General features: G+C 43.6%; 9 protein-coding genes across 11 annotated transcripts; 5 read left to right on the plus strand and 4 right to left on the minus strand.

Moving 5' to 3' along the window:
• Positions 1–142: 142 nt before the first annotated feature.
• On the minus strand, positions 143–1,338 carry LOC115762824 (ribosome biogenesis protein BRX1 homolog). Its single transcript, XM_030705186.1, has 2 exons — positions 1,175–1,338; positions 143–1,106 (listed from the first exon to the last, which is right to left on the minus strand). Exons 1-2 carry the CDS (start codon positions 1,286–1,288, stop codon positions 165–167), a joined length of 1,056 nt encoding a protein of 351 aa, XP_030561046.1. The 5' UTR covers positions 1,289–1,338; the 3' UTR covers positions 143–164.
• A 91-nt stretch (positions 1,339–1,429) lies between these two features.
• LOC115762642 (protein twisted gastrulation) lies at positions 1,430–2,151 on the minus strand. The gene has a single exon (XM_030704947.1). It carries the CDS (start codon positions 1,974–1,976, stop codon positions 1,545–1,547), a length of 432 nt encoding a protein of 143 aa, XP_030560807.1. The 5' UTR covers positions 1,977–2,151; the 3' UTR covers positions 1,430–1,544.
• Positions 2,152–2,280: 129 nt separating this feature from the next.
• LOC115762595 (RNA-binding protein 45) lies at positions 2,281–5,404 on the plus strand. 2 transcript variants are annotated; one of them, XM_030704887.1, is made up of 10 exons: positions 2,281–2,674; positions 2,750–2,944; positions 3,294–3,682; positions 3,736–3,799; positions 3,864–3,961; positions 4,019–4,125; positions 4,194–4,364; positions 4,429–4,502; positions 4,555–4,583; positions 4,790–5,404. In XM_030704887.1, the coding sequence occupies exons 1-8, from the start codon at positions 2,361–2,363 to the stop codon at positions 4,498–4,500; spliced, it is 1,410 nt and encodes a 469-aa protein (XP_030560747.1). In that variant the 5' UTR covers positions 2,281–2,360; the 3' UTR covers positions 4,501–4,502; positions 4,555–4,583; positions 4,790–5,404. The 2 variants fall into 2 exon arrangements, with proteins under 2 accessions (XP_030560747.1, XP_030560746.1); XM_030704886.1 differs by lacking the exon at positions 4,555–4,583 and having other exon boundaries at positions 4,790–5,403.
• A 193-nt stretch (positions 5,405–5,597) lies between these two features.
• Positions 5,598–7,072, plus strand: LOC115762597 (general transcription factor IIE subunit 2). The gene is made up of 6 exons (XM_030704889.1): positions 5,598–5,773; positions 5,834–5,938; positions 6,001–6,163; positions 6,222–6,512; positions 6,581–6,668; positions 6,733–7,072. Exons 1-6 carry the CDS (start codon positions 5,712–5,714, stop codon positions 6,900–6,902), a joined length of 879 nt encoding a protein of 292 aa, XP_030560749.1. The 5' UTR covers positions 5,598–5,711; the 3' UTR covers positions 6,903–7,072.
• Positions 7,073–7,480: 408 nt separating this feature from the next.
• Positions 7,481–9,714, plus strand: LOC115762593 (chitooligosaccharidolytic beta-N-acetylglucosaminidase). 2 transcript variants are annotated; one of them, XM_030704882.1, is made up of 4 exons: positions 7,481–7,748; positions 7,829–8,463; positions 8,519–8,675; positions 8,733–8,909. In XM_030704882.1, exons 1-4 carry the CDS (start codon positions 7,669–7,671, stop codon positions 8,821–8,823), a joined length of 963 nt encoding a protein of 320 aa, XP_030560742.1. In that variant the 5' UTR covers positions 7,481–7,668; the 3' UTR covers positions 8,824–8,909. The 2 variants fall into 2 exon arrangements, with proteins under 2 accessions (XP_030560742.1, XP_030560741.1); XM_030704881.1 differs by having other exon boundaries at positions 7,484–7,748; positions 8,519–8,670; positions 8,733–9,714.
• A 140-nt stretch (positions 9,715–9,854) lies between these two features.
• LOC115762599 (transmembrane protein 50A) lies at positions 9,855–10,765 on the minus strand. Its single transcript, XM_030704891.1, has 4 exons — positions 10,603–10,765; positions 10,404–10,538; positions 10,196–10,325; positions 9,855–10,132 (listed from the first exon to the last, which is right to left on the minus strand). The coding sequence occupies exons 1-4, from the start codon at positions 10,684–10,686 to the stop codon at positions 10,023–10,025; spliced, it is 459 nt and encodes a 152-aa protein (XP_030560751.1). The 5' UTR covers positions 10,687–10,765; the 3' UTR covers positions 9,855–10,022.
• A 106-nt stretch (positions 10,766–10,871) lies between these two features.
• On the plus strand, positions 10,872–11,966 carry LOC115762596 (nucleolin). The gene has a single exon (XM_030704888.1). The coding sequence runs from the start codon at positions 10,941–10,943 to the stop codon at positions 11,865–11,867; it is 927 nt and encodes a 308-aa protein (XP_030560748.1). The 5' UTR covers positions 10,872–10,940; the 3' UTR covers positions 11,868–11,966.
• A 1,180-nt stretch (positions 11,967–13,146) lies between these two features.
• LOC115762598 (sialomucin core protein 24) lies at positions 13,147–15,201 on the minus strand. The gene is made up of 3 exons (XM_030704890.1): positions 15,105–15,201; positions 14,766–14,964; positions 13,147–14,416 (listed from the first exon to the last, which is right to left on the minus strand). Exons 2-3 carry the CDS (start codon positions 14,857–14,859, stop codon positions 13,941–13,943), a joined length of 570 nt encoding a protein of 189 aa, XP_030560750.1. The 5' UTR covers positions 14,860–14,964; positions 15,105–15,201; the 3' UTR covers positions 13,147–13,940.
• A 92-nt stretch (positions 15,202–15,293) lies between these two features.
• On the plus strand, positions 15,294–18,241 carry LOC115762594 (sorting nexin lst-4). Its single transcript, XM_030704883.1, has 3 exons — positions 15,294–16,141; positions 16,953–17,605; positions 17,668–18,241. The coding sequence occupies exons 1-3, from the start codon at positions 15,395–15,397 to the stop codon at positions 17,957–17,959; spliced, it is 1,692 nt and encodes a 563-aa protein (XP_030560743.1). The 5' UTR covers positions 15,294–15,394; the 3' UTR covers positions 17,960–18,241.
• Positions 18,242–18,695: the final 454 nt, after the last annotated feature.

Here is an 18,695-nt window from a genome sequence, read left to right on the forward strand (position 1 = left end):
ATATTGGATAACATAGAGATGTCCAGTGCTGAAGTTGGATATTTTCAGGACAAAACGTATCTGGAGCAAACGCACAATTGTAAACGTATTTATTATATGTATTCATTTTTATATGTATTTATGTATTTGTATTTATTCGTAAATGTAACGCGAAATAAAACATTTTAAACTTTTTTCACACGTTTTACCCGTGCCTTGCGCTGCTCGATCACCTGCTTCACCACCTGCATTTGTTTGTCCTTAATCCGTTTGTTGAGCGCCGCTTTGGGCGTTTTCTTTTGCTCGGCCGTCTTTTTAGCCTTGAGCGCCAGCAGTCTGGCGGTTTCTAGTGGATCCTCGTCTTCGAACAGCTCCTCATTGTCGAGACCTTCGTAGGCCTTGACTGGGCGTGTTGCCTCCTGCTGCACCTTTTGCTCGACGCGATTCACATATCTGTCCTTGGCGGCCTTCTTGAGCATCTGTCTCTGTTTGGAGGGACTCACGTAATCGGGATTCTCCCAAATGGTTTTGCCCGTAAACGAGCCATCGAAAATCTTTACTGGATTCATCACATAACGTGGGCCCACCTCCGAGAGGCCACCGTCTTCGGATAGAATTTGGAAATTCCTAAACCAGATACGATTATCCAGGTACGTGAATGTGTAAACATGATCAATGAACGGCTGGCTTTTTGGATGATGGTTGGGCACTGCAAATGTCTGCACAAAAAGCTCCTTGAGCAGTTTCAGGTGGGGTAGCTCATCGAATTTGGCATCAAAGGAGAGCAACGGTCGTGAGCCGCGCAAGCAATTGCCGGTTAGCTTCAACTCCGCCATCGTGTGGATGTTCTCGATGAGAAATTTGGCTGACGGCCCGGTGGCACCGACCGTGTTCGACAACCACATGTACAAATCCCGTTTGCGGCGGCCCTCAAACAACATGGCCTTGTTGCAGTGCTTCATTTCGCACATCTCATTGACCACGGCCAACGTCTTGGAGCGCTCCATTTTCGACTCGGGACGATGATGCGGCATCAGAGTTTTGATGTCGCGCATGAGATGTCTGTCGCGATGGCTTATACCACGTGCCGCAAACACCAAAACTCGCTGTTTATTTATCCATTTTTCCTGTGTAGATAACAAAAAATGTGGATGAAAAATGCTGCATTTTGTGTGTTGCCATCACAGGTGCTTACCTTCTTTGGAACGACCTCATCTGATGGTCTTTGCGAGGGTAGCGGTGGATTCTCATCTAGCGGCACAATTTCCAGCTGCTCAACCTTCTTTTTCTTTTGGAATTTGCGACCCATTTGTGTTTTTAGCGTATCTCACAGTTTAAAATTGTCCACCGACCCAAACAACGTGGAGCTGAAATGAAATAGAGATGTGCGATATCTCGATATATCGATAGGCGAATATATCGAGTCGTCAAACACAAACAATTTTGTTTATTGAAACCCTGCAGCATACCCCTTTATTTTGCTTGTTTAACAGAACAATAAACTTAACTCTAATACTAATAACTATATATATATATATACAAATATATGTATGTATAATCTGCTTTTAATCATCACTATCACATCCAGGTTCGGGGCAGTGGCTACAACGGCTCTCATTTATGCCGTAGCCCAAACAATGCCCACCAACACATTCGCAGCATCCGTCATGAAACCACCTGTAGCTGGCTGCACCTGTCTTTTGGCAAGTTTGTCTGCACTTATTCCAAGATGTGCACTGGTCCAGATACAAAACCGTACAATTGTGCATCACATGCTCCTCGTCAATGTTGTTGCTGCTTATTGAAAAGGTGTGCACACGCCAGTCATACGTGTAACCGTCGTTTGGCGACGATGTTAGGGCCTCGAATAACGCTGTTACGCCCTCAAAGTCCTCCACATGCGACTTTTTCGACATCTTAGCCATATCGCCACGTATAAGCTGGGTGCATATCAGCATCGCCAGCATCCGCATGACAGCTCTTTCCATTGATTTCATTTTGAGCGTCTTATGGCGACTAACAGCATTGTTACCAGTGGGTTGCTTTTATGTGGAATTTCTACACAGGTAGTGGCAAATTCGTGCAAAACGTAACGGCTGCGCAGCAGGTAATCCAGGATCAACAGAGCATCTGCTCGCCTACCTAAAATTTTAGACAAAAACATTTCCAGACACCAGTGTTGTGAAACGACGAAATTCCTAACTAAAAAATAAAAAATAACACCGGTGCAAATCGATATATCCGATTCGATTATTTATTCAGTAGTATACACAAATACTTCTCTGAGTATTCTGCCATTTTGTATTCGGCGTCTGGCCAGCAAAACAAAAACGCGAAAAAGTAGAAGTGTAGGAAAATTTAATTTGATTTATAAAAGAAATATGTCGGATTATCGCTCTCAATCCCGTGGCGGTGGACGTGGCCAAGATTATTCGAATGACGACGACCCACCCATGTCGCGGCTGTTCATAATATGTAACAAAGCACACACCGAAGAAGATTTTCGCGAGGCTTTCGCACCCTACGGCGAAATTGAAGATATATGGGTAGTTAAGGATAAGCATACACAGGAAAATAAAGGCATTGCCTACGTAAAGTTCTCAAAAACCTCAGATGCCGCCAAGGCACAGGAACAGATGAACGGAAAGACGATTGGAAAAACTGACAGAACCCTAAAGGTGCTGGTTGCCGCTAAGTAAGTGACCTGGCATAATTTCTGGCTGAGGTCAGCAAAAAAAAATTTCAATTTCTCTTTGTCAACATTTTGCAGTCGTAATCAGGGTTCGAACAAGTCCGAAAATGAACAGGAGAAATATGTGCGTTTATTTATTGTGATTCCAAAGACCGCCACTGAGGATGATATACGCGATGAATTTGCCCAATGGGGTGAGGTTGAGAACGTGACCATTGTCCGGGAGAAGAACAATGGCAGTCCCAAAGGTTTCGGCTACGTTCGCTTTACAAAGTATGTATTGCATTATTCATAGAGAACTATACAATAAGAGCACGACACAATTTAGCGAATTCAGCCAAATCCGGAAATGTGCACAGAAACAGTTTAATCATTTAACTGAGTTACCTTCTATTTTTGCATATCCATGACAAGTGTTAACAACCCAGGTTATTCACAATTTGACCCGTCAGCCATTTTTTTTAAAGATTCAGCAACAGTTCGCAACACTGAACACAATACGAGCGTCACAAACGCCACCCACTCTTATTCCGTTATGTTTTTAAATTAACTAGAGTTCCACACATTTACGTATATATATATTTCCTATAAATTAAAAACAGTAATAATGCCGCTTTTTTAGGTTCTACTATGCCGCTGTGGCATTTGAAAACTGTTCAGCCAAATACAAGGCGGTATTTGCCGAACCCAAGGGCTCGACACGCACACAACGGGATCAGTATGGACGCCTCGCCGATGACAGTCCCGTATACCCTTCGGGACGTGGCGGGAGCGGCTCCACATATAATGGTGGCGGCGGCGGCGGCGGTGGAAGTGGTTCTGGCAGCTTCAACAACGATTGGAATGCATCAGTCAACAGCGACATGTCCGCATTTCTGCGCATGCAAAATGTGCCTGTGCCACAGCCCACATGCTTGGAAGTGACGGTCAGCAATTGCGTTAATCAGGATCAGCTGTGGCGTCTATTTGACATAATACCCGGACTGGACTATTGTCAAATTATGCGAGAACGTAAGCGACGACTATGATCTAGAAATTCTCTGGTTTACAACTCTTGATTTTAGATGGCCCGCGCACAAATGAGGCAGTTGTTGTATACGATAATCCCGAAGCTGCAATTTATGCCAAGTAATACACGTTTTATATTAACATCAATTTACCTTTTTTTAATATGCGTACTCTATTTCTATAGAGACAAGCTGCATGGCCTCGAATATCCCATGGGCGAGCGCATAATTGTTAAGGTTAACGGCATGAGCTCAGCTCGCATGGACACATCTTTCATTGACAGTAAGTAATGATTGTTAGGTGTCCTTGGTTGCCTGTCTTAACCTGCTACCATTTCAGAGCGGACCAAAAAGGATGCCATTTGCAATGTGCCGCTGCCGCCAACGCAGCCTTTGGCATCGCCGGATGCACAGGTTGCCCAGCGTCTCTTCATTGTGCTCTCAGCGGTGGGTTACTAAAAATCCGTATGCCATTTACAGACCGATGCTCATTTGTTTTGTGCATACAATTTTAGAATCTGCCCCACTCAATACTGAAGAACATATTCTCCTGCTGGAAGGGGCTAATTGATGTCTATTTGCTACCAAACAAGAACTGTGGATACGTCAAGTACTCGGAGCGAGAGAGTGCCCAAAAGGCAATTGGTGTTTTAAATGGTGCAGAAATCTGTGGAACCAAAATCAAGGTATGCACACAAAATATCCAAAATAAAATGTAAAATTATAAACAATTGGCAATTTGTTGTGTAGGTCATGGAAGCTGAGGAGCGTAGCGGCTCAGATGGCGATGACAGCGGCAGAAAGCGACTGCGCCGAAATTGAGTGTAAGTATAACAATATAATATTGATTCTGTGTATCTATATGCCTTAATGTAGCCATAGTTGGAGTATGCACCTGGTCTGAGGTAAGTTGTTAGTTGTTAGTGTTAAATCGAAAAGTGTTTGCGTGTATAACAAATCACACAATATATATGTTCAGACTGTTCTATTACAATTACAATTACCGATCTCTGTACTAAAACTCAACACTCGATGAATGCGCGATTTGACGATCCTGCCATCGACCACGTACATAATAAGCAAAACAATTTTTATCTTTCTATTTCCACAGACCCACTGACAACATTGTACTTAACAGAGAACATTATGTACGAGTAGTTTACTTTCAAAATAACAAGAAAACAAAAATAAAACAAAAAAACAACAACAAAAAACAGTTCAATTATAAACAGTTCAACTGACGCAAGAACCGCCCATAAAACACTACGGAATCAACCAGTACCAGAACCAGAACCACACAGAGCGAAACAGACACGGAATACGGAAAACAAGAAATACCAACCAACCAACCAACCAACCGTACAATTGACCTGTTCAAGTGCGCTGTAGTACTGAGTACCCGTATGATATAGATATTTATATGTATATGTATAAATAGACCAGACATAAACGGAGCCAACGAAACTGCAATGATTGTTAAAACCAACCACTAACGGGACTATCGTATTAATCGCAATTACCGTTACTCAAAACCAAGCAACTATATACATAAACGAACTCTTTGTACAATTTACTAACGTATTCCGACAAAGATAAGAATATATATATATATTAGTAAATGCAAAACTAACGGATTGTAGATTTTCGCAAAGAAATCCAATCAATTATGACCTAATAAAATTAAAATGCAACTCTATGTAAAGCCCTTAAAGCGATATTAATAAATGAAATAAATATATACATGGATGTTTTTATTTTACTTTGACAGCTGCCAGGCTAGACTAAACCGATAAGTTTTTTGAAATCGATGTTAGGCGCGCAAATAACGATTAAGCGTTCTATCGACTTGAAAGTATCGATTGAGCGGTTACTCGATTGGAGCCAACCGATAAATCCTATTGGGTAGCCCTGAAAACTCACTCAACAGCTGTTCGATCGAGACGCTGACAGTTGCAGCGTTTTGTTTGGATTTTTGTAGATTGTGTTAAGAAACTATTACTTCCAAAGCTCGATTTTATAAAATCTAAACAAAAATGGATCCCGCTCTACTTCGCGAACGCGAGGCGTTCAAAAAACGGGCCATGGCAACGCCCACGTAAGTGTCCTGACCAGCACGCGGTTGAAATGTTCTTAAAATTGGATTTTGTATTCGCAGCGTGGAGAAGAAAAACAGAACAGAAAAGGCACCTCCACCGCCAAGCAGAGATGATTCCCAGAAGAAAATGCGACCACCAACGGCCCCAAAGCTTGATGCATCCACGTAAGTTCAATTTAGCTGCACATGAAAGTCGCACTCCCACACATCATGTCTCCTTCCTGCAGTTACAAAACGATGTCGGGCAGCTCTCAGTATCGCTTTGGAGTGTTGGCCAAAATAGTTAAGTTTATGCGCACCCGCCATCAGGATGGCGATGATCATCCCCTGAGCATTGAAGAGATCCTCGATGAGACCAATCAGTTGGATATTGGGCAATCTGTGAAAAATGTAATGGACGAAAACCTTCTCTTAGCAGGGCCCTAATCTCTGCTTCTCCTCGTTGCAGTGGCTCTCTGGTGAAGCGCTCCATAACAATCCCAAGATCGATGTCACGCCCGACGGCACAAAGTTTAGCTTTAAGCCTGTGTACAAGATAAAGGATGGCAAAAGCCTGATGCGACTGCTGAAACAGCACGATTTAAAGGGACTCGGTGGCATATTGCTGGAGGATGTGCAGGAATCGTTGCCGCACTGTGAGAAGGTCTTGAAAAACCGCGCTGCCGAAATTCTGTTTATCATACGTCCCATAGATAAGAAGAAGATATTGTTTTACAACGATAGAACCGCAAACTTCTCTGTGAGCAACGCGAAGCTTCCTACTTTCATATGTTATATTGTCTTATCCGCTTTTATATATTCACTTAGGTGGATGATGAATTTCAGAAGCTTTGGCGTTCCGCTACGGTTGATGCAATGGACGATGCCAAAATCGATGAATACCTTGAAAAGCAAGGTGAAAGAAGAATCATACAAACCGATCTTATACCCTAACTTATTGTATTTACCCATAATTCCAGGCATACGCTCGATGCAAGATCATGGCCTCAAGAAGCCCGTTCCAAAGCGCAAAAAGGCGGCCAACAAAAAGCGACAGTTCAAGAAGCCCCGCGACAACGAGCATTTGGCAGATGTTTTGGAAACTTACGAGGACAACACCTTAACGCAAAAGGGCGCGAATCCCACATAATAGACAACTTTCATGATATTCTTAGATAAGGCATAAATGTTAATACATAGCTAAAAACGTACACTTAATATTAAAAGCAATCCTAATTATTGGGGCTCTTTAAAAATAACGTATGAAAAGGCATATATGCACTTGAAAAAAGACCTGGCCAGAACGCAGGTGACATTTTTTTTACCTACTCTCAGTCAGGAAAAACAATTTTATAAATAATATAACTAATTAATTAATTAATATGTACTTCAATATACTTATGTCTTATCAAAAGATAATGCTAAATTGCTAAACTATATTAGCCTTATGGAACTTTCGCTAAGATTTACAGCCCAAATGTTATCGGGCCGTGGTTTTTGCATTTAAAAATACGACTTGTCGAACAAGAACGATTGCTAAAAGCAAAAGTATGTAATCTACGCTCGACATAACAACGCATAACAGTACATTCGTGTATGTGCTTGTTAGAGAGACAGAGTGAGAGAGAGAGAGAGATGGGGGGGGGGGGTGCAACAACAGCAATCGCAATCGATTTCAAGTGCTGGCAAACCGATAAATTGGCCGCGAAACAAAACAATTAAGTCAGTCGATGCCGAAGAACCAACTGCAACGGTTGCTTGCGGCGCACGCAAAGCAGGAGAAAGTTTATTTTAAACGGCAACGGAGAAACCCGTTTTAGTTATTTTCCTTTTCTTGCTGTTGTTTTTTTTTTGTTTTTGTTTTAATCAACTTGTCAATTCGCTGCGCGTTCGCAGTTTCAGCCCGTTTTAGAAAAATGCGTTGTGCAGCACTGGCAATAGCCCTGCTGCTGGCCTTTGGCTGGACGCCAGCACCTGGCGCTGCTCGGGGCGCTGAGTAAGTCGCTGCAATTATAACTATAATGATATTTAAATGAATTAGTGGTATTAATTATATGTTAACTGGTTTATTTTTAGCGATTTGATATACGGTTACGAGTGCAGCAATGGTCTGTGCCGCAAGGTCGAGCTGAGCGAGGAGAACTTTGCTCGGGCAATTAGCCTGCCAGTTTGCAGGCTCTTCTGTGGCAGCAACATTGGCACACTTTGGCCCAAGCCGACGGGTGCTGTGCAGCTGGAGCCGCTAACGCGTCAGGTGGACGTTGCAACGATTCAATTCCATTTGGCTGGCGTGGACAAAAAGGACAAACTCTGGCAGGCAACGGAGCAGCGTTGGTTGGACTTGCTAGAGGCCAAGATACCCAATCGCAAGAGTCTCAAAGAGGGCGGCTATCAATTGAACATTGTTCTTAACACTGCCGACAACGGAGTACCCGCGCGTCTCCAGCTGGACACGGACGAGAGCTACGAGCTGAACATTGGCTCGAATAGTGCGGGCCAGGTCACGGCCAATATTACGGCTGCCAATTTCTTTGGTGCACGCCACGGCCTGGAGACGCTCAATCAGCTGATTGTCTACGACGATATACGCCGCGAGATCCAGGTGGCGGCCAATGCCTCCATCAGCGATGCGCCCGTCTACAAATGGCGCGGCCTGCTGCTGGATACGTCGCGCAACTACTTCTCCGTCAAGGCTATCAAGCGCACATTGGGTAGGTGGGAAGCCGTTTGAAGGCGAACTCGTATCTCAACTGACTTCCCTTGCAGATGGCATGGCCATGGTCAAGCTGAACACCTTCCATTGGCACATCACGGACTCGCATAGCTTTCCTCTCGAAGTGAGCAAGCGGCCGGAGCTGGCCAAGCTGGGCGCCTATACGCCCAGCAAGGTCTACACGCACAGCGATGTGGCGGATATAGTTGAGTGCGCCAGCTGCCGCTGTTAAGCTCATGGACTTAACTAATTGTGCTCTGCTTTCAGGTGGAATATGGACGCGTGCGCGGCATACGTGTCATGCCCGAGTTCGACAGTCCGGCGCATGTGGGCGAGGGCTGGCAGCATAAGAATATGACCGCCTGCTTCAATGCCCAGCCGTGGAATAAGTATTGTGTGGAGCCGCCGTGCGGCCAGCTGGATCCCACTGTCGATGGGATGTACGATGTGCTAGAGGATATATTCAGCGATATGTTTAAGCTGCACAATCCGGATGTCTTCCATATGGGCGGCGACGAGGTCTCGGTCGCTTGCTGGAACAGCAGCGCCTCCATACGCAATTGGATGACGCAGCGTGGCTGGGGACTGGCTGAGGCGGATTTCATGCGCCTGTGGGGCCACTATCAGACGGAAGCTCTAAGTCGTGTGGATCGCGTGGCCAACGGCTCGCACACCCCGATCATACTTTGGACGAGCACGCTCACCAATGAGCCCTACATTGACGATTACCTGAATCCTCTACGCTATATTATACAAATCTGGACAAAGGGCACTGACAGGGTGATCAAGAAGATACTGAAGCGCGGCTATCGAATCATAGTTTCCAACTATGATGCGCTGTATCTGGACTGCGGCGGCGGCGGCTGGGTGACCGATGGCAACAACTGGTGCTCCCCCTACATTGGCTGGCAGAAGGTCTATCAGAATAATCTGACCAAAATAGCGGGCGATTATGCGCATCATGTGCTTGGCGCCGAGGCTGCCATTTGGTCGGAGCAAATCGATGAGTACACATTGGACAATCGTTTCTGGCCACGCGCCAGCGCTCTGGCTGAACGTTTGTGGTCGAATCCCAGCGAGGGCTGGCGGCAGGCCGAGTCCCGCTTGCTGTTGCATCGGGAACGTCTCGTCGAGAATGGCATTGGGGCCGAGGCACTGCAGCCGCAATGGTGCCTCCAGAACGAAAACGAGTGTCCCGCTGACGCGTATGCTCTATAGTTTTATCGAGTAGCTTAAGCCAAGTTCCGTCAATTGTACAATTTATTATACTTATAGATATACTCAACGCAGCGAAGGGCTTTGGCTTGCCAGTCAATTGGGCCTGCTGCTCGTTGGCGTCCTGATCTGTGCCTGCAATAAACTACACTTGAAAGTGTGCGAGTGACTCGTCGTTTAATATTAATATGAGATTATTTGTTTGTTTGTTTGTTTCTAAACGCATATTGCAATGACGAAGCGCGTAGCTTCCAATTCTTGGAGTAGTCTACATGAAATACAATTATGTGTGTGTATATTATGTTTTTTTTTCTAAAAGCAGCACGTCCCAATCCTGACGCTTCACTCATTCCAATCCTCTTCGTTGCGGCCAAACTTATACACCAGGCTGCCAAACAGTATGAAGACATTTTGTAGCAGCAACGCGACGCCCAAGCTTGTGTCCTTTTTCTCTGTAAAACAAAGGACAACATTCATTAATAATTGGCAAACTTTTGAGCTTAGCTTCTCGTTACCATTGTTAACAAAGTCATCAACCATTACCCAAATGGCGGCAATAATTGACGCGAATCCCATCACAAAGCCAATGAGCAACCATATTTTGGCAATCCTCGCGCCCGACTCTGATGAGTTATCATCAGATATCTGCAAAACAACAAAAATGACTCATTTTCTTTGTGCTTATAAACATTATATATTTATATATATGTGTGTTTAGCTTACATGTTCGCCTTTGACCGTGTTTATCATGCAGAAGCTGATGGTGCCAAAGATGCCAATAAATACATGTCCTGTCGTTATTTGATAGTGGGAATCTCCGGCCATCGCATCGATTAATATCCACCACCCCGTGAAGAACTGGCAGCAGGAGCAAACGATTAGGCATTGCGCATTAAGGCAAGCATTCTACCTGGACACATACCAGTAATCCTGCCGCCAGGGCAGAATTTTTGTTTCTCGACGTTTCAGATGTGAACCATCTCGTTATATTATCCAGCAAACCCATTACAAATTTTGTTTAATGTTTTTTTTTCTCCAAAAAATAAATAACAGATAGACAGATAAGACTTGTCTCTAAAAATGCACCTGCACAACTAATCGAATATATCGATAGGCGAGTTATCGCAAATTTGCGATATGCTACGCAACAGCTGGTTCGTGCAATATATTCTGCAGCCCTGTTGCTAATGCCACACACGGCTGTTAACAACTCTGGTTCTAGCACGTGCGACGGCAACGATATAAACAAATTAATTTTTTATGAAAATGACTAAAAGGCCGGAAGAAACTGTAACAGACGATGAAGAAAGTGTTGCAGACGAATCCGCAGAATCGGATAATGAAAGCGAATTGGATTTGGCGGGCAGCGCAACAGAATCCGATGAAGATGATTCAGAAGCGGATGAAGACGAAACTTCCGATTCGAAGACTAAAACCAAAACGAGAGCCGAAATAATTGAAGAACAAATACACAACAAATATGAACAGCTAAAGGGTACGCGACTCTATGTACGCTTTCCACAGAAGCTACCACTAAATGATAAGGAATTCGAGACAAAGGTTAAATCTCTGCATTCGCTAATCTCGAAGGCAGCGAAGCCCCGTCAAAAGCACGCGCGCTTCTGCCTGGTCGAGTTCAAATCCAAAGAAGATCGCAACCAAGCACTGGAAGATATCAAAAAATCAATTGAAAGCGATGACGCCTTTAAGGGCATATTTGTGTCGCTGCCCAAAACCGATTCCGAAGAGTTTGTCAATGAGCTTGTGGCGCGCAAGCAGCAATCCCTGGAGAAGAAGAAAACGAAAAACCTACTGAAACGGGCCACCAAACAGGTGCAGCGCAAGGAAACATTCACATCATCCGTGGTGATCACCAATCTGCCCAAGTCCAGCTCCGTAGCCCAGGTGCGCAAGCTCTTCGAAAATGCCGTTGACATACAAATCAAGCCGGGCAAGGGAAAATTCCGTGACTTCAGCGCGGCAACCGTCACCCTGCCCACGACCATGGATGCACGCAATGCCATCAAGCTGGATCTGAGCATTGGCGGCACCAAGCTCAACCTGCGCTTCAATACGCAGCAGAAAAAGCAGCGCTCGAAGAAGGATCTGAAGCGCAAAGCAGCTGGCGGCCAAGGGCCCAAATTGGACAAGCCCAAGAAAGCGAAGCGAGCCGCAAAAGCAGAGTAGCTAATTGTGGGCCTAACAACTATTTAGTATAACGTTTAACTAATATGTAACTAAGCTTGCTTAAGATCTGATACAATGTTAAATAAAACATGTTTTAACGAACGACAATGTGCAAGAGTTGTGTGCGTTTAATGGGATAGCTTGGAAATGAGGTAGAAAGATGTTCTTTAGACTTGGATATGTCGATCCCATTTGTCGACCCATTAATCCCATAGAGCTATATGTTAGAGTAGTCCGATATTAATAAGATATTGCTTATAGGGAAGGTTCATGCCAAGTGCCTGGTTTCTTTTTTAAAAATAAATTGAAAATAGGTTTTTATACAAGAACTACTTTATCGACCGAGTGTTTCTATGACAGCTATATAGTATATATATATATAATAACAATTATTACTATGCTCTATTATATAGTACTCTGATCTGGCCTGGTCTTACCTAAATTTCTCCTACTTTAAATGAAGCTTTCAAACAGAGAAACTTGTTTACACAGAACGCGACCCTGGCCATGGTGCCAGATCAGCTCGGCCGTTGACACTGTTCAAGAATATATATAGCCTAAAGGGGCCACACATTTACCGATAACGAGCGTAAGTAAAGTTTTAAAATATTTATTATCGTACACGATATACAATACATACATAGCTTTAGGTATTTCATTAATAAGCCGTTTCGAGTTTTACTGGATATACAATAAGTTTTGTTCACTAAGCCTATATATATATATATATATGTAGATGTAATTATGAGATTAATTTGTGCACAGAGGATTAGGGGAGGGATTCCATTAGGTCCAACAATAAGTGTGGGCTAGATAATTCATATGTGTTGTTCATGTTTCATGTTTCAAATACAAAATATTCAACATACGCATATATATATATAATAAGATATATTATATAACTCACAGTATTCAATTAATCTTTTGGTTCCAATGGAGCTGCTGATATCCGTCTGCCTGGGATTGAGAAGGAGGACTCCCAAAGGCAAACACATTCGTTTGTGAAATTTCTGTGCATCTATTGATTTTTTTTTTGTTCGCGCTTTTGCAATAATGACAACAACTTTGACACGGACATTTATATATAGATATATATGTGTGGTAATCAGAAAGTTAATCAGCTTGAAATAAGTATATATATATATATACATATATATTCAAAAATGCAAATGTGTTTTTTTTTCGTTTGTTTGTTTGGAAAGCGGAATAAATTTGACGACTTTATGTTGTTAGCTCTTGTTTATCCTAAATGAGTTTTAGTTATTAATAAAATTGTTAGTTTCTGTTTGTAAATACAATCAAAATCTATATTTCCGATTAGATTTTAGTTGCGCTCCGCCACAAAACACTTCCGTATCGCGCGACATTTCTTCGACAGTCTCACATAATTTGCTGTTATTGTAGTACATAAACTATTTCCAATATAAATACATATACATTTATATATCATATTGATTTCATATAATTTTCTTTTCCCTCCGCCAAGTTTCAAGCTGAAGGGCATTCAGATTTAATAAGGCGTCGAACATCCGCTTAAAGTTCGCTGATTAAAGACTGCAGCACAAATCGTGATTCATGTTTTTCATAAAAGCCATACGAAATGTACATATTATATATATATATAGAAGTATATGCATATATAGCTGATAAGGGAAGAATGTTTTGTCTGACACAATGGAGTGCGAGTGTGCTTGAATGAGAGGAGCTGGGGCATAGATTTGAAGATTACGTTTATCGCGGGGCTCTTTGGATAGTTTCTTGTATTACAATTGTACCCCGAGTGTTAAATTACGTGTGCAGCAGCCGATCTCTGGCCGATGGTGAATTATTTTGTATAGCTGAATGTTGTGTTGTCTCGCCGGCCAATAGCTGTTGTTGATATTGAGGATCAGTTGAGGAGGATGCTGGTGCTGCTGATGCTGCTGCTGGTGGTGGTGGTGGCGGTTGCGCTGGCGGCGAACGCAACGGAATTAATGGCTGAACAAAGCGCACACGTTCGGCATCCGTGGCGGGATTGTTCACGGCTGTTGCACCGGCTGCTGCATTAAAGGCCGACGTAAAAGCATTGGCGGCTCAAAGAGTGTGGTAATTGCGCTCATTGCGTGCCTTGTAGAACTTGTAGGCCACCAGTCCGATGGCCAGCAGACCCAAGGTGAGCACAATGCCGCCTATAAACGACGAACCATCGAAATGTCCGCAAGGCACCGGCGTCGGCTTGGCCGTGGTCGTTGTGGACGGCTGCGGAGTTGTGCTTGTGGATGGCGCCACGGTTGTGGTTGTATTTGGTGACGGCGTTGTGATTGGAGCTGGAGTTGTTGTTGTTGTTGTGATGGGCGACGGTGTTGGTTTTGGCGTCGATGAAGTTGTTGTTGCCTCCGTGGTTGTTGTTATTGGTGATACCGTTGTTGTTGTATTTGGAGCAGTTGTTGGCGGCACGGTTGTTGTTGTTGTTATCGGCTTCTCGGTGCTTGTTGTATTCTTGTCATCGGGTGCCGGTGGCACGGTTACAGTGGTGGCTGCCTCAGTAGTCGTAGTCGTGACTCCATTTCCTAAAAAATATATATGCACACACACACACACAGACACACACACACGTGCAAACAGTTATAAAGTAATTCAACTTGGCTCAATAGAAAGTTCTTTATGTTGAAATCTTCTTCAATTACGCTCCACACCTAAATACATGCACGCACACACACACACACACACACACAGATACACAAATGCACATATATATGCAGACAAGTGTGGCATTTAAGATTCCAATACAGTCATACATATACACATGCATTTATAAATTTGTTGTTCAATGCAGGCACCAACAGACACACCGACACACACACAGACATGCACGCACACAAGCTCATAGCTGAGTAAAATTCGTTGTGGCACTCTTACCTTCTTCTCCGCCACCCGCCACCGCTTGACAACGGTGCGAGGCAAACAGTCCGACGAACAGACATATTAGCAAATATTTGGCCTGCAGCTGCATTTTTACGTTTTTAATGGTAAATTGCACGGGATCCGCTTATCTTGTTTACTTCTTCGTATTTATTCGAGAACAGTAGGGTTTCGTTTGACGTGTTAGTCAATTCTGCTGTCAAAAAAAGTCGGTGAAGACCACAATAAGCAAGCATAACCAAATGTATGACAACAAATTGCATATGTATAGTTAAATAGCTGGCAGTTTTATTGCATATATTATTAAAAAGCAATTAAGCTGTTCACTTTACTTACCAACAAAATCGGCAACGCGCAATAAGCGAATGATTAATAAAAATCCAATCGAACGAATCACGGACAGATTTTTTTGTGCTCACTGCTCAAGGTTGCTCTCATAACGATAGCACGATAGCTCGATAACAAGTGTGTGTATAGTTGCCTATCGATAGGCGATTGCGTATACAGTGTAAAACACGCAACGGTCACACTAGTCACACACACTGACTCAGACACTGGCTTTTTCAATTGCTTTATGGGAGCGGATTTAGATAAAAAAAACGCGTTAATATCGTGCAATAACCAAAATGACATCTTACGTACGCGCTATGTACGATTTTTCTGGTGAGCCAGGCTCATCAGAACTATCGATCGTCACCGGCGACATTCTAACGGTAACAAGGAGCGATGTGGGCGAAGGTTGGTGGGAGGGCAAAAACAGTCGAGGCCAAATTGGGCTCTTTCCAGCGGCTTACGTGGAGGTGATGTCCGCCGCGGAGGCGCGCCAATTCACCAGCGGTGCTGAGACAAGTACCCCAGCTGCTGGTCCGCCTCTCGATCCATTTGATATGCCACCTGCGCCCAGGTATGACCAAACGGCCGATGACGACAACGACAGCATTTGGACGGACAGCGAGGACAACGAGACATATTCAGAGATAGCGCCAGCAGGTGGCAAATCTGGAGCAGCGGCACGCTCGGGCGGCCTCACGCATTCCGCCAGCGACTACGACAACAGGCATCTACCTGTTGCGCCCAGCGAGGATGGCATATCACTTAGCTCCACAGCGGCTGGTGCCAGTGCGGCCACCATAAAGAAGGGCATGTTCGCCAAAAGCTCGGATTCCTATATACTCGGCCTGTCCAGCAACAAGGAAAAGATACCCGAATGCGAGCTGGCGTATATCACGCAACTGGAGGACTCCATATACCAATGGACGCAGAATCATTCACCCTATTCCGTCATTGTGGCCAGTCCCAAAAAGGAGTCCAAATTTAAGGGCATGAAAACATTTATTGCCTATCAGCTGACGCCTAGTTTTAATAATATCTCGGTGAGTATGGCCACTCTTATTTACAGCTATTTACTCCCGATCAACGAATCACACACACGCACACTTGCACAGGCCCTGTAAATGCACATGTGCATGTACATGTGTATATGTAGCCTGCTGATAACACTGCGCAACAAGTTGTTGTGTTTATACTTTGCCAATTTGAGTATCGCTTTGGTTAAAATAATAATAATATTTATTTAATATTTATATTTTGTCACGAAATTTGTAACGATTTGAGGTCGTCCATTTCGACACTTAAGTATATATATTTATATATATATATATATTCTTGATCAGCAAACAATAGTCGAGTTTTTGTGGTCGTGTACACATGTTTCCATGCAAAAAAGTCTCATTTTCGATTGAGATATTTTAACTAAACAAGAAACTATGAGCTATACTGTAAAATAAAAGCTACTAAAATGGACTACTTCATGATTAAGCATTAAACTTTTTGCACATACAGACAGCTCAACCCAATTTTCCAATTGCGAACAGTCATAAAAACCACATAAAAGTTAGTAACAAGCCCCCAAATATGTTATAAATAGACTGTAAAAAATTTGATTGCTAAGGGTGCAATATTTTGTTGCACAGTGTTACTGAAATGAGAAGAGTTGCAGTTGAAGTTGTAAGTTCAATTGGGGGCAAGCGCCGCCGCTGACCAACTGCCATTCAATAATTACTTTGTCTGACGAATGTTTTATTGCTGCATTCGCGAATGACTCAGTTCTTGAGACTGTGTCACACATTTCGAAATTGAATTTCTATCTAATCTGGCGATGTCAATTACGGAATATACACACAGGTGTCGCGTCGCTACAAGCACTTCGATTGGCTGCACGAGAGGCTGGCGGACAAGTTCTGTTTGATACCGGTGCCGCCGCTGCCGGACAAGCAGATCTCTGGCCGGTATGAGGAGCAATTTGTGGAGCATCGACGCGTACAGCTGCAGGAGTTTGTCGACTGGGTCTGCCGGCATCCGGTCATATCGAAGTGCGAGGTCTGGTATCATTTTCTGACATGCACGGACGAAAAGATCTGGAAGTCGGGCAAACGGAAAGCCGAACGGGATCCGTATATGGGCGTTAACTATTGCCTGGCCATATCGCCGCCGGACAAGAATCTGCTGCACTCCAAGGTGGACGCACAACTGGAGACGGGCACACAGTTCATACACAGCATGGATATGGCCATACGCAATCTGAATAACATTTCCAACGATATGGCCAAACGTTCGCTGACCCAAAGCAAAAAGGAATTCCAGCGCATCGGCGACGGCCTCTCCGATCTGGCCAAATCGCTGTCCATCGACGAACGGCGCGCGCCCACACGCAACGGCGTGCCGCTCTCGGAGAGCGTGGGTCGCATTGGTGGCATTTACATTGGCATCGGTCAAATGTTTGGCGATCAGTCCAAGCACGACTGGATACCGCTCTCCGATCGGCTGCACATCTACAGGTGAGCTATAGCCCGCATCTCATTATCCTTGTATCCAACTAAATTACGAAAATCTCTTGCAGAGGCGTCTTGAACTGCTTTCCGGACATCTTCTCGACGCACAAGGGCGCCATACAGAAGCGCAAGGACTGCGAGCGTTCCACCGCCGAGGGCAAGATGAGCAATGCCCAGCTGCAGGATGTGAACAGGCGCACAGATGTTGTCTCCTATACGGTGCTGGCCGAGCTAACCCATTTCAAGAGCGAACGGGATACGCATCTAAAGCAAACACTGAAGGCCTTCATTGCCGAACAGATCAAGTTCTATCAGGGCGTTGTCGTCCGCCTGCAGGAGGCGCATCGCCAGATCGAATAGGACAACAACGACGATGACTTCTTCCCCCGGGGGGCTGGGCGCATCACGGCTGGGAGCACAACAAGCACACGTACACGTACACACACTATTTTTTAGCTGAAACAACATTCGCACGCGCGCATTTCAAATGCTTTAAAAAAAAAAAACAAATGAAACTAAATGAAAACGATAACTAAACAAAACAAAACTCTTTTTAATTAGATGTGGTTTGAACTAAACTATAAACTTAATCAATAATCTTGTTTGTAAGCGAAGAGTTGCGTATTTATACAAAATAATAATTAACATTTATATATATATATATATATATATATATATATCTATCTATACAGCGAAATTAAAATATATACATATATATTTATACAAAAATGCCTACTCAAAATCTGAAGCATTCATTTATCAAACTCATGTTTTATATAGAGATATCGATTATCGATCGATCTTTTATACTATTTAATTGTATTTTCTCGAATTGCAGCTAATCAGAACTAAAGTTTTTTACTATTGAGTCGAGCATTTGTCGGCAGCATATAAAATTCCATAGATATCTGTCCGAGCAAAAGAGATAATTTTTTGTTACGTTGCCGTATATGAATTTTGATTATACCAGAAATTCTACTTACTTTATCATCAGTCTCTTTCAATAGTTTTTTTTTGATTCTCTATATTAACTAGACTAAAGTCGGGTAAATGTCAGCTGAAAATTCCATAGATATCACCCCGACTTATTGAAACC

This window comes from Drosophila novamexicana, unplaced genomic scaffold (genome assembly GCF_003285875.2).
Source record: "Drosophila novamexicana strain 15010-1031.04,08,12 unplaced genomic scaffold, DnovRS2.1 tig00000644-arrow-pilon, whole genome shotgun sequence".
In the NCBI taxonomy this organism is placed as follows: domain Eukaryota; kingdom Metazoa; phylum Arthropoda; class Insecta; order Diptera; family Drosophilidae; genus Drosophila; species Drosophila novamexicana.

Bases quoted from the DNA above. Each gene is read 5' to 3' on its own strand.
- LOC115762597 (XM_030704889.1), top strand. From the start codon at position 5,712: ATGGATCCCGCTCTACTTCGCGAACGCGAGGCGTTCAAAAAACGGGCC. The intron at 6,513-6,580 runs GTGAGCAACGCG...ATATTCACTTAG, and splicing joins ATAGAACCGCAAACTTCTCT to GTGGATGATGAATTTCAGAA. The intron at 6,669-6,732 runs GTGAAAGAAGAA...CCATAATTCCAG, and splicing joins TGAATACCTTGAAAAGCAAG to GCATACGCTCGATGCAAGAT.
- LOC115762594 (XM_030704883.1), top strand. From the start codon at position 15,395: ATGACATCTTACGTACGCGCTATGTACGATTTTTCTGGTGAGCCAGGC. The intron at 16,142-16,952 runs GTGAGTATGGCC...ATATACACACAG, and splicing joins CTAGTTTTAATAATATCTCG to GTGTCGCGTCGCTACAAGCA. The intron at 17,606-17,667 runs GTGAGCTATAGC...AATCTCTTGCAG, and splicing joins GATCGGCTGCACATCTACAG to AGGCGTCTTGAACTGCTTTC.
- LOC115762642 (XM_030704947.1), bottom strand. From the start codon at position 1,976: ATGAAATCAATGGAAAGAGCTGTCATGCGGATGCTGGCGATGCTGATA.
- LOC115762598 (XM_030704890.1), bottom strand. From the start codon at position 14,859: ATGCAGCTGCAGGCCAAATATTTGCTAATATGTCTGTTCGTCGGACTG. The intron at 14,417-14,765 runs GTAAGAGTGCCA...TATATTTTTTAG, and splicing joins GGCGGGTGGCGGAGAAGAAG to GAAATGGAGTCACGACTACG.
- LOC115762596 (XM_030704888.1), top strand. From the start codon at position 10,941: ATGAAAATGACTAAAAGGCCGGAAGAAACTGTAACAGACGATGAAGAA.
- LOC115762599 (XM_030704891.1), bottom strand. From the start codon at position 10,686: ATGGGTTTGCTGGATAATATAACGAGATGGTTCACATCTGAAACGTCG. The intron at 10,539-10,602 runs GTATGTGTCCAG...TCCTGCTGCCAG, and splicing joins CCCTGGCGGCAGGATTACTG to TTCTTCACGGGGTGGTGGAT. The intron at 10,133-10,195 runs GTAACGAGAAGC...TTTGTTTTACAG, and splicing joins TGATGACTTTGTTAACAATG to AGAAAAAGGACACAAGCTTG.
- LOC115762593 (XM_030704881.1), top strand. From the start codon at position 7,669: ATGCGTTGTGCAGCACTGGCAATAGCCCTGCTGCTGGCCTTTGGCTGG. The intron at 7,749-7,828 runs GTAAGTCGCTGC...GTTTATTTTTAG, and splicing joins GGCGCTGCTCGGGGCGCTGA to CGATTTGATATACGGTTACG. The intron at 8,671-8,732 runs GTTGAGTGCGCC...CTCTGCTTTCAG, and splicing joins ACAGCGATGTGGCGGATATA to GTGGAATATGGACGCGTGCG.
- LOC115762595 (XM_030704887.1), top strand. From the start codon at position 2,361: ATGTCGGATTATCGCTCTCAATCCCGTGGCGGTGGACGTGGCCAAGAT. The intron at 4,126-4,193 runs GTGGGTTACTAA...ATACAATTTTAG, and splicing joins TCTTCATTGTGCTCTCAGCG to AATCTGCCCCACTCAATACT. The intron at 4,365-4,428 runs GTATGCACACAA...TTTGTTGTGTAG, and splicing joins TCTGTGGAACCAAAATCAAG to GTCATGGAAGCTGAGGAGCG.
- LOC115762824 (XM_030705186.1), bottom strand. From the start codon at position 1,288: ATGGGTCGCAAATTCCAAAAGAAAAAGAAGGTTGAGCAGCTGGAAATT. The intron at 1,107-1,174 runs GTAAGCACCTGT...TTATCTACACAG, and splicing joins ATGAGGTCGTTCCAAAGAAG to GAAAAATGGATAAATAAACA.